General features: G+C 37.4%; 2 protein-coding genes across 7 annotated transcripts in view; both read right to left on the bottom strand.

The window, feature by feature from the left end:
- Positions 1-13004, bottom strand: part of LOC149909569 (protein neuron navigator-like) — a 76515-nt gene that overhangs the window by 1675 nt on the left and 61836 nt on the right. For all 6 annotated transcript variants that reach the window (XM_090119607.1, XM_090119608.1, XM_090119603.1 and 3 more), the window contains 12 exons: positions 11772-11936; positions 11394-11634; positions 11070-11209; positions 10828-10983; positions 10388-10679; positions 9659-10313; positions 8934-9083; positions 7985-8181; positions 7519-7627; positions 6885-7077; positions 6357-6515; positions 95-178 (listed from right to left, as the gene is read on the bottom strand). In XM_090119607.1, coding sequence (XP_089975733.1) covers positions 95-178; positions 6357-6515; positions 6885-7077; positions 7519-7627; positions 7985-8181; positions 8934-9083; positions 9659-10313; positions 10388-10679; positions 10828-10983; positions 11070-11209; positions 11394-11634; positions 11772-11936 — 2541 coding nt within the window. The remainder of the gene's footprint in view (positions 1-94; positions 179-6356; positions 6516-6884; positions 7078-7518; positions 7628-7984; positions 8182-8933; positions 9084-9658; positions 10314-10387; positions 10680-10827; positions 10984-11069; positions 11210-11393; positions 11635-11771; positions 11937-13004) is intronic.
- LOC149909570 (uncharacterized) lies at positions 4603-5766 on the bottom strand. Its single transcript, XM_090119601.1, has one exon. The coding sequence runs from the start codon at positions 5527-5529 to the stop codon at positions 4675-4677; it is 855 nt and encodes a 284-aa protein (XP_089975727.1). The 5' UTR covers positions 5530-5766; the 3' UTR covers positions 4603-4674.

Here is a 13004-nt window from a genome sequence, read left to right as displayed (position 1 = left end):
TATATTAATTACAAAAAGCTAATTCCAGATTTTTAATTCCATAATTCTTAGGAATTTATTGTAGAGACCGAACAAAATTTTAATAATAGCTTACCAATGGATCTTGATTGTTATTAGCGCTGGTGTCTTGGCTACCCTCTTCAATGTTCATATCCTCCACCGTTATCGGCCTTAACGTCTGTAACAAATAAAAATAAATGTTGAGTAGTGCTTCTGCCCCAAGGTTGCCCAAAATAATAATGCCTTTCCTTTAATCACTTTATTACTCTTCACAATATATGTGTTGTTAGAACTAGCCGTTAAGCACTACTAACTAATAATTATTCTAATAAATCTAAAAAGCGTCGGGGAAACAATGTGGACGCACACATATACAAAAAGCTCGATCAGCGAATTGTACATGTGTGTCCCTACATTATTCCCCCCCTTTTTCAAAAAAAAAAAAAAAAAAATTATACACTCCAAAAAATACAAAGACAAACACAGAAATTACCGTAAAATACAAATGAGATAACAATGCAATACTGAATACACATATGAAATCGTAATATTTCTTAATTCTACATCATTAAAAGATATAACATCTAAACGGCTTAGCCTAATTAAAATTGATCGGATTACGTAGATAGATTACGATATGGTCACACACTCACTATTCACTACACGAATTTATCCTTATGTTACAACTACGTTACGATATTACTTATTTTACGCGTATCCCGCAGTGGGCGGCGCAGGCTGGGTCGCTTGCCCTAGCGTCGCGGACGCTCGTCCTTGGTTGGCCTTATCCACCTCGCGGCGTAACCAACTCCTGATCCGGCGATGGCAAAAACCACGCAGGCCCAATAGAACTATGACCGTAACGATCACAGCCAATATGATCATTACGATGACCATGGTGTTGACGTGATCGTCTATACTCCTGGATTCTATTTGCACGTTTGCAACTCCTCCCGTTTTCTCTTTTGTTGCGTAGTTACCCATGTTGTTACAAAAAAAATATTATATAAACTAATTGCTAAGATAGAACTGTCCCCACTGCGAGCTGATTAATAAATGAATGTGATTAAATACTTGCACAAATAAAGTTTAATAAAAATGTTAAATGAGTGACCATATTATTACCTATGTAATCCGATATAACTTACTAATCTAGTACAAAAACAGGAAATACTAAATAGGCATCTTCAATGCGCAAAAACAAAACTATCGCATTACTTCATTCTTTCGCAATAGACACACAAAAATGTAAAATATGCACAATGCAATGTAATGTTAATCATATTTACGTAAAACATAAAATGAAATGATTAACAATATGAAACGATAAAAACAAATTAAGTTACTTTAAAACGTTGTATATGTTAAATAATTAATATAAAAATTTGTATAAAACGCAAAAGCTACATGTAAACGAATATAAACTTACATTCTAAAAAAAAAATGTATATAACACACAAGTGTAATAAATTTAATTACAATACACATAATACTAAAGACAATAGCTAAATACTGTGTGAAAGTTCTATATCGCGAATCGCACGGGTCGTCGTATTACGCGACCGCTCCTAGTTACGCTTATGGGTGGCGCATGCTGAACCGACTTCGATAAAGAAGTGTTATGTGGAACAATATTGTTTTCCACATCAACATCATCTTTTATAATAAAGGCTGGCTTTAACCTGTCAATGGAAACGCGTGCGACTCTATCCGGAAATTGTATTTTAAAAACTTTAGAACTACGTTCTAACACTAGATAAGGACCATCATAAGGCGGTTTTAGAGACCTGTGAACTGCATCATCTCTAACAAAAACGTGACTACAACTTTGTAAGTCGGAATAAACGAATATTTTCTTTGCGTTCGTCTTATCTCTCGTCGGGCGATACTGAGATATTGTTTCACGGATTTTTTCTACCAAACTATAAGGATCGTTTACGTCACAGTCATTTGTAGAACTATCGTAGAACTCGCCAGGCAAACGTAAAGTTTTACCGAAGGCCAATTCTGCGGCACTAACATTACTATCAGTTCGTATTGCTGCTCTCAACCCTAACATAACAGTGGGTAATTCGTCTATCCACGTTTTATTACTACTAAGCAGTCTCGCCATAAGGGCTGCTTTCAACGACCTATGCCATCTTTCCACCGCGCCATTACTTTGTGGATGGTAAGGCGTAGTACGAATTTTATGAATACCCAAAAATGACATTAATTTTAAAAATAGACTCGACTCAAACTGACGTCCTTGATCACTAGTAATACGGACGGGACAACCATATCTAACTATCCATCCTTCATAAATATGCTTAGCAACGACGTCTGCAGTAATTTCTTTAACGGGGAATGCTTCAGGCCAACGCGTACATCTATCTATAATTGTTAATAAATATCTAAATCCCTGTGGAGATGTCGGCAATGGACCAACTAAATCCACATGGATATGCTCGAATCGCGAAACTTCCGGGAATTTTCCTATATCCGAAACAACGTGACGCGAAATCTTCGACCTTTGACATGATACACACGCTTTGGTCCATTTCCCTATATCTTTATTCATACTAGGCCAAAAAAATTGTTTAGTGACCATCTTCCGAGTCGTACGTATACCGGGATGACTTAAATTGTGAACACTATCGAAAGCAATTTTTCTAAAATATTCTGTTAAATAAGGTCTAATAATATTATTTGAAACTTCGCAATATACTCCTTTTTTACAAGTCGGTAAATACATTTTCTTAAACTTTACATTGTTATCGCTATGCCCACTTCGTGTCATATTAATCAAGTACTCGTCTTTCGCTTGCGAGTCAGCAAGTTCGTTGAAGTCGAGTACAGTCGGGCAAACAATTGTTTCTACGCGCGATAAAGTATCGGCTACAATATTATCTTTACCGCTAATATGCTGTATGTCGACCGTAAATTCACTTATAAAAAGTAATTGTCGCGTCCTTCTAGGCGTTTCCTTACTGTCATTACCTATTTTAGAAAATGCATGACATAAAGGCTTATGATCTGTATATATAGTTAAAGGACGGCCTTCAAACAATTTCCTAAAATATTTTATAGCTTGAAAAATCGCTAGCAACTCCCTATCATAAGTAGAATACTTTTGCTCGGTAGGCGAAAATTTTTTGGAAAAATATCCTAGGGGTATCCACTTACCTTTTAATCGCTGTTGCAATACCGCACCCATACAGGTATTGGAAGCGTCGGTCATCAAGGCTAAGGGAACATCTAAAAGGGGATGTGACAATGTGACGGCATTCTGTAAACCTATCTTACATTGCACAAAAGCATTTTCACTAACATTGTTCCAAATAATTTTCGATTTATCATTTTTCTTAGAATTCACTAAATATTTATTAAGTTCGCATTGATGTGACGCTAAATGAGGTAAATGTGGTCTATAAAAATTAATCATTCCTAAAAATCGTCTTAAATCCGATACTGTAACGGGTTTAGGAAAATTAACTATGGCTTCGACTTTATCTTTGAGCGGTTTAATTCCATCTACGCTCACTTCGTGACCTAAGAATTCTATACGCGACTGTCCGAAGCTACACTTGCTTAAGTTTATAGATATGCCGTATGTATTGAAACGTTCGAATACTAACTTCAAATGTTCTTGATGTAAAGTCTCATTTTCGCTGGCAATTATTACGTCATCTAAATAACAAAATAAAAAATCGAGACCTTGTAAAACGGTATTGTTCATAAAACGTTGAAACGTTTGTGCGGCGTTCCTTAGGCCAAAACTCATACGGGGAAATTCGAAAAGTCCGAAAGGAGTAATAATAGCAGTTTTTTCTATATCGCATGGGGCAACTTTTATGCAGTGATAGGCTCTATTTATGTCCACTTTTGAATATATTTTCTTATTAGCCAATATAAAAGTAAAGTCGTGTAATCGCGGAACTGGATATCTGTCGGGCTTTGTTTTTGCGTTGAGCTGTCGATAATCTCCGCACGGCCTTAACTCGCCATTCTTTTTAACTACAATATGAAGCGGACTAGCCCAAGCACTTTTAGAAGGCCTACAGATACCTAATTCTTGCATAACCCTGAACTCTTCCTTCACCTTTTTGTATCTATCCGGGGGTAACGGTCTAGCTCTAGCATGAATAGGTGGGCCGCTCGTCTCTATATAATGTAATACGTTATGCGATGTAGTTTCTTTAAACGACATCGGTTTTGTAATGTCAGGAAACATATTTAATAAATCGTAATACGGATGACTTTTGCACACAGAATTTAGCGATTGTTGCGTACACGAAACTAAGGAGGCTAATACATGTAAATCGGTAGTTTGATCAATTAACTTTTTTCGATACAAATCAACTAATAATTTATGATGTGTTAAAAAATCAGCTCCCAATATTGGCTGTTTGACGTCTGCTAAAATGAAATCCCAACGGTACGGTCTTCTTAAATTAAGGTTTAAAACAATTGATTTAATGCCATAAGTTGCAATTTCTGTACCGTTAGCAGCGTATAATTTAAGATCTGATCGACATAATTTATGATATTTAAATGGATTTTTAGATACGGGCAAAACAGAAACATTGGCACCGGTATCTACTAAAAATTTTAAATTAGTATTTAAATCTATTACCATGAGACGGCTGCACGGCGTGATGGTACAGACCTCCGCCGTAGTCTGCACCTGCCTGTCTAGTTTTCCGGCTGGGCGGCTGCTGCGCTGGGGCTGGGGCTCCTCTTCCACGCGCACGGCTGGATGCACCTGTGAGCGCGCTGCCGGAACCTGAAGTGGTAGCTGCACAACCAGTCGGGTCCGCCGGGACGACGTCGCTTCGAAGATGACCTTGACGACTCTCGAAGATTGCGTGACGATATTCTGGGTCGCCGATGTATCGCTCGTGATCGTGAGCGCTCGATGTTAGAAAGGCGCACGTTTATTTTCGCCAATTCCGCTGAAAGGGTGGCTACTTCAACGTCTTCGTGACTGGAACTCCTGTGTCTCACTTCCGCCACCTGATTGGAACGTGTGGCTTCTGCGACGTTATCGGCGATCACTGCTAGGCTGTTAAGGTCTTTCGTTTCAGCGACCACTAGGACGGCCTTAATTGTAGGTGGCAGATGACCCTGCCACAAAACTCGAAGTGTATCATCTGGAATTTTGTCCCTGGCCAGGTCACGCATCCGGTGCAATAGTTGGGAGGGTTTCTGGTCTCCCAATTCCATTTCTCCAATTAGTTTTTCTATTTGACGGTTTTTGGAATCCTCGAATAATGTTAAAAGTTTATTTTTTAATTTTTGGAATTTGTCTGTGTCCGGCGGTTTTTCTAAAAAATCTGTGATTTGTACTATTACGTCTTTCGGTAACTTAGATATGACTAAGTCGAATTTGCTTTCGTCACCTAATTTCTGCGGGGCCAAAATTGCTTCCACACGATAAAACCACACACGCGGCTGGTCCACCCAAAAATCTGGTATCCGGGACGAAACTGTAACGGCGAAAACTTCCGACGACGGCATCGCTCCAAGGTTTGATGTAGGCATCGTCATATTTAAAATTTAAATTCTTCTAATAAATCTTCGTCTTCAAAATAATATTTTATTCTATTATAATTTCTTGATGTTCTTTGTCGGGGTCACCAATGTTGAGTAGTGCTTCTGCCCCAAGGTTGCCCAAAATAATAATGCCTTTCCTTTAATCACTTTATTACTCTTCACAATATATGTGTTGTTAGAACTAGCCGTTAAGCACTACTAACTAATAATTATTCTAATAAATCTAAAAAGCGTCGGGGAAACAATGTGGACGCACACATATACAAAAAGCTCGATCAGCGAATTGTACATGTGTGTCCCTACAATAAAGTTTATTTAATTAAAATTTACATGTACATATATAAACTGTACTGTAGAAGTACTAACAGGTTATTTTGATATCAATATACAAATGCTTTATTTCCTAATTATTTTATATGAGCAATTTGTTATATTGATCTAATGCAATATGAAATCTATTTCAAATTTTAATGATGCAGTTGTTCTGTATTCTGTGCTCAAATGTCAGTAGTTTTCTTTCAAATGGTTCGTTCTAATCTCGCATGACACGCTTTACTATCGCAAGACACGCTCTAGTCTCGCACACATTTCCCATTCTATCGTACTCAAGTTCTACATGGCACGTCGAACCACCTAACCACCTCAATCTAGTACGCTACAATATATAATACGTGCGCGGTGCGAGTGGTTGGGTTTTCATTCATTCATTCATTCAATACTCACGTGCGAGTGGTTGGGTTTTCATTCAGTCATTCATTCATTCAATACTCACGTGCGAGTGGTTGGGTTTTCATTCAGTCATTCATTCATTCAATACTCACATGCGAGTGGTTGGGTTCCCGCCACGGGTAGGTCGACTTGACGTGCTGTAGCGGGTCGAGCGCCGCGTGTCTCCGCCGCCCGTACAGCGCGACCCCTTCGCGTACTGCTTCTGACGCGTATGGCACTATGCTGTAGTTCCACACGTCCGCGAACCAGGCCTGTGGGTTGAAATTAGTATTATATGGGGTGTTACTTGGGGAATGTGTGTACAAGTTTATTTTAGTACTTGATTAAACAGTTTTATAGATACATCCTCTAATTACGCCTGTGTCGTAGAGAACGTTATATTATACAAAGTGTTACTTGGGGTAAAGATATACAAAAATATGTTTTATTTTTTCAAGTTTTATAAGAAAGAGTAGCACGACATCTTTATTTATAACGTATTTTAGAAGGAAAGCGGTTGACATATTGAATTAGGATTTATTTTTATCGTTTATCATTATTTCCGAAGACTCTTCTTCTTTGATATTTTGACTCTTCTTATTTGAGAATGAAATTTCATTCATCAGCTCTCATGTGTGTACCTGGCTAGCCTCCAGATCCATGGGACAGGCGAGGAAGAGCCGCGGTCCAACAGTGACGTCACTGGACGAGTGCGCTTCGAGGAAGGCGTTGAGCGCGGCCCACACGCCCGGCAGCCACTCCAGTACTGCTGCTAGTGCTGGCTCGCGACGCCCTAACCGTAGTTCTAGAGAGAATAGCTTCCTGCGGAGATACCTGCAACCAAGTGTTTAGTTTTATATTGTGGTATGAGACAAGATATACCAAAAGAATTGCAAATTTTGTGTCAGTGTTTCGGGTCATTTGTAACAGGATGGCGGTTCTACAGGGGTCTTAGTACGCAATGACAAAAAGAAAAATGATGGTCAGAACGCTGATACCGGATACCTTATGATACTGTAATATTTTATATTAGAGAATCTTAACATAAAATATTATAGTATCTTCACCGTGTGTGACGCGCTTTAGAGAGCATGATAAATACTTTTGAATTGAAACTTCTTTAGGCGCGTTGAGGCTTGAGAGTTAAATTTCAAGGTCGCGTCAACAAGGCAACGATTTTGGTATCTTTGAATCTTGCCAAAGAAGTTTCACTTCAGTAAGCTGTGTACCGATGTATGTACAATAATGTGTTTGTAGAGTTTCATAAAGACTTACCGAGCTAAGAATCCTTTGACGGGTTCCATGTGGTTCGCAGTTAGTAGCCATCTGAAGTTGTGATGTAGTTGCAGGTTCGTCGTATTGCACGTTGCTTGGGACATTGTGCCTGTAATACGATATTATTTTAATATCAGGCACTTTATTATATCAGTAATATTGAATTGTTTTACGAAGGAAGTTCTTTTTTGTATCCTATAATATACTTTTACATTAAATATCTCGTAAGTGTTATTCAAATAATATCATGTAAATCTTTTTACCAAGGAATTTCACTTAAGAGAATAAGGTAAAACAAATCATGTAGTGATATAAAATGTGTGATATATTGTAAGATGATGTTATACTTTGATGTAGTGTGATGTTATGTCAGATGACATTGTGTGATATGTTGTAATAAGACGTGACGTGATGTGATGTTAAGTAGTATGACGAGATTTGATGTATTATGACGTCACAAACCCACCAATAATAACAGGCATGTCGCGGTTATCCGGCGGCAGCAGCGCTGCAAACGCGTCACCCAGCGCAGAGGCATGATGCAAGTTATCAAGCACCACCACCGACGGTAAGGCCGCTTCGTCGCCGCCCGCCGCCGCGCCGCACTGCTCCGCTATGTTCGCGAGATATGCGCGCACTTCGTTGCACGATTTGCGGTCCACGCTGATGACAATATTAATGACTATAAAACACTTAATTGGATGCTGCGGTTAAAAAAGCTTCATACTAATAGTAACTATAATCTAAACCAGAAAAACGTTTTGTTGAAATTCAATAGCCTGAGGATCGCTTTCGATCTGACCCAGGATTCATCTATCCTAATCAACTTTCACGTTCAACATATTAAGGAATATACTCTTAATTTAATTGAATACTAAAGGTTCGGTTCATACTGCGCTTCAAAATATATGCAACACAGTTTTTAACCTGTGTAATTCAAAGAAATTCATAATTATTTTTAACAACATATTTTCTTACATGTTCACCTAATTAAACCAAGTCAATTATAGCGGTTAATAGATAAATAGTTCTCAGTAATTATGCAGGCATATTAGATAAACTCGTTTCAGTACGCAGCATTGGCTCACGCTCGCTCATAATCGATCACGGCTTATACAAGGTAATGACATTTCAGAGACAATATTATATAGAGCTATTTTTGAGATTGCATAGCATTTGAATACCAAGGTTCTAACATTACATTTATTAATAAAAAAGAGCACAATGGATAACAATATAAATACATTATTCCAACACAATAACGTAAAAACATTACTCAATTTACATTATGAAGACAATAGATATAAAATCATTAACAGTAGTATCTATTCGTATTACACAATTCAAAATCAAGGACTCAAGTCTCTACACAACATCGCTATAAATATCTAAAGCAATTATATAATCCAACGTACTTGAAAGTGGCTACCGCTTCAGCGGGATTTCCCCTCCGCTGCGTGCGCTGCACGTAGAACTCTGCGAGTTTCGCGGCGAGATACGACTTGCCCGTGCCGCTCGGACCGCACAGGATCACGCGACGGTGCTCCGATAGCAGTGACACGTATCTGATAAATATTAATACAAATAGTTAGAAGTCTATAAAGATAGACACATATGGCTAATTTTTTTTGATATATTGAAAGCAATATATCAAAAAAAATTAGCCATATGTGTAGCAAAATCTGCAGTATCATGGGCCGGTGCTTCGTCATAATATGTCCCGGGATAAAAAAAATTGCCTATGTTACTCGGTAACATGTTACTTTCCAATGATAAAAGAATTTATAAAACCGATAGAGTATGTTTAGAGTTTTTTCGTAACTCGAAATGTTGTGTGTATTAATAAATTTTAGCTGTTCGCAAGTGGAGTAAAAGTGAAAATTAATTGCCGTTATCCTAGTGTTATTTTTGGTGTATCTGTTCGATTGATTGAGGAACTGTTCAATTATAACGCGTTAGGAGCATAAAACAGCGGATTTAACATTTTTAATTTGATTTATACATTCATTATACATTTTCAATTAATTAACACCTGCTTGTAATGAATGTATATTAGAAACGCATATTTTTATAGGCATAAAAATTCTAGCTCTACACCATTAAATAAAAATAAGTCCTATTAATAAAAATGAATACTCACCGATAAACAATATTTTTTGGTATAAGGCTATCAAAGGCTAAACTTCCGACACCTTGCAGGCATATGTACAGAGTATTCACAGTGCCGATGATGTATCCACAAGGGAGCAACTCAGGAAAACCGATCTCGGGACCTCGAGTAGCTTCTCCCAAGTGATACGACGTGATCGAGTCCGTGTTGAGGCCAAGATTCGTCCCCGGATCTATCCTCGACAAATAGTCCTTGAATGTCTTTCTCACTATATAATCTAAATTTTGCCATGTCGTTTTCCCAGAAATATACGTATACGCTATAGTAAACTCATTGCAGTTTATTGTCGAATCACTATTATACACGTGTTTATAGGAATTGCTATGCGTCGATTTGTTACTCTTAAGGCTATTAGTGTTTGACTTATTGATAGATTGAGGGTAGTCTTGCGTTTCTATTTCTGGACTGTGGTTCTGTGACATTCGCGGGGAATCGAAACTCGACTGTTTCTCGAAGTGATTATTGTACGCGCTCGCAGACTGTTTTGCGTAAAATCTACATTCAGATTCTGTGAGCGTATCTTGAACTTCTTCGAAATATCTCTGGAATGTTTCCGGCTGTCCTAAATAAACCGCTATTGCTATTTTCTTCCCGTCGGTGGTATCTCCTTGGCTGTCGGCTACGCCTGAAAACAAGCATTATTTAGTATGGTGTCGATTCAATCTAATCGTGTTTGATAAGGAAAGTTTATTGTTCTACCGATATCTGAATAGCTTTCCCCGATCGCTAGTTCTCGTGTTTTCGGCGGCGGGAGAACGCTGTTGATATCGTAGTCTCCGCTCATTCTATCACCATTTGTAAATATATCACTAGAGCCATTCAAAGCTCCAAGCATTGTTTCGCTATTTTCGTTTAATTCGCACGCGGCATTGTTTCCATATATTGGTTCCCCCATACTTGACTTTGGAGAACCTTTTTTATCTCTATTGGGAGTCGATGTCATGCAGTTAAAATCGAGGTCCAAGGGTTGTGAATGCATATCTAACGTAGCCTGCATAAAAAATAAGGTTTAGTTAATTTAATTATATGTATATTATAAATATAATTATAATAATAAATTAACAATTAAGTAATTATATTATCATTTTAATATAATATTTTAAATTAGCTCCATCTTCCTTTTGTAGCGTATAACTAACCTGATGCATAGTGGCTTGATCAGCAAGACTAAACCTTCTAGGATCCTCGACTGCAGAACCACCAGTTCCCAAAGAACTTTGACTGCCGGCTAAAGATCTTGATGTTACTAGCCTTTGAAGACGCTCGTTGTTTTGTTTTAAATTGAGCATCTCGTTCTGATATAAAAAAGAAACAGTATTATATATTAAAAATTATATAACAATTAGGTACTTACTATTATATTTGCATAAGAAATACATACCCTCATTTTGATGACCGTATCTTTAAGGCTTTCTAGTTGATGCGCCGAACTAAGAGCTTCTAACCGTATATCTGTTAATACTAAGTCTTTCTCTCGAAGTTGTCTCTTCAATTCATCCACTATCGATTGATCTTGCTTATCTGCAAAAGAACATTTTTATCTTTAGAGTGTGAAATCCATTACATGATCTAACAGTTGTTACGGCAACTATTATGTGAGTGATTATAGTACCGAAGTACTATAAACTTTCACCGAAGTCGTTAAGTTCAAGCTAGTTGATTAAGGCAACATTGAAAAAGTCATGGTTCATAACAACGATAATACCTTTGGCTGGTTCTTCGGGTTTGTCCGCGGGGCATGTCGTCTTGTCTTTAGAATTGTCGAGCGTTTCGTGGGAATGTTCCAGACTGTTCTCGTTGCTTCCTTCTCTAATTGTGTGTGGGTCGTCGTAGTGATGTGAGCCAGACGAACTATCTTGCGACGACAATTGCCCGAGGGACGCATGTTTTGCCGTTTTTGAAATCTTTGCATTTCGCGAGAAAGCTTTTGTGAACGATGATCTTAACTGTGGGATTAATTAAACATTTATGTGTTGTTTAAACAAAAAAAAAAAAACAGATTGTATTTAGAAATTTATCACTGAAGATTGTGTCAAATAACTCAATATTAGATAATACGTATTCTATTAGATATGCAACTCACCCAACCCTTCTTTTTATGTTTCTTATCATGGGGTGCTGACGAGCCACTGCTAAGGCTGTTGATGCTAGACACGCTATCAGTTGAAAGGTGTCTCGTAATCGCGCCGTTGCTTGCTTGTGCCAGCCGTTGTGGAGACGATTGCTGAGTTTGTGATGGTGTGGGGTCCTATAGCACGATAACGTCATGTACTTCTGATATTACTAGGTATTTTTTAGATAATAATAACACGAATAAAGTATTGCTATTCAATAATACATTATGTCTTTAGCTACTTTCCCAGATTTGGAAGACTAGTCAAAAACCAAACAAGAAGACATAAATTGTAATTTAAAATCAAGTCATGCTGCAAATTTGCATGACTAAACCAGTACATACGTTTACATTTTGCTATTGTATTCACAGATACGTTACAAAACGGTTTCGCTCGTTAAATCGTTTCGATTGAGTACAATCGGAGCGAAACGTTCCAGTGATATGGCCTTAACAGGATATCGTGTCATTTGAGTAACAACGTCTCCAATGTAAGAACATGTCTATTGATAGACAATATAATTCACAGTTTCAACAGAGCGGTCTATTTATTGACCGCGCTGTAGCATGTTAAATTGAGCGTAACATATTGCCTATATTTTTTAACTGCTTATAACTAATCATTGTATGTCATAGTGAACTATCTGAAAAATTCATTAACGATGCTCTATTAAAATAAGTTAAGTGCGTATAGAAAGTGGTCTATAAATAAATCATTTCATTGAATGCTACTACATGTAATTAAAGCTTACTGCACTCCCTTTAATTGTTTAATTACAGTAACGGAATAATGTATAGGCATTCTACTTTAAATAAAGATTTACCTTGGGGCTTAATAGCCTATTTCGCCCGCAAGGTATCCGAATCACATAGCACAAATGAAGTCGTTGCAATAATAATAATAGTATTCAGAAATTAAAACTAACAATCAATTATTATTTATCGAAACCATAATTTTTAACTGACTAGTTTTATTAAACGACTAACGGGGCTTTATTGTTGAATTAAAAAGAGGTGACTCTAAAATATTGGTACGATATTGTTCCACATAAAATCAAGTCGAAAATATAGCAGCTTTCGTTCAACTGATTAAGAAAAATGTAGTGTGATAAAGTTACACGTGTCCACAAACTAATAAGCATTATTATCACGCTGTCACCTAGCAGAGCCTATTATGAACATGATCTCATTGTAGGCACCGTC

This window comes from Colias eurytheme, chromosome 3 (assembly GCF_061535395.1).
Source record: "Colias eurytheme isolate Ceu_HAF_F1 chromosome 3, ilColEury1 Martin Lab GWU primary, whole genome shotgun sequence".
NCBI lineage: Eukaryota > Metazoa > Arthropoda > Insecta > Lepidoptera > Pieridae > Colias > Colias eurytheme.
The sequence above is the reverse complement of the archived record's forward strand: the minus strand, read 5'-3'. Positions and strand labels throughout refer to the sequence as shown.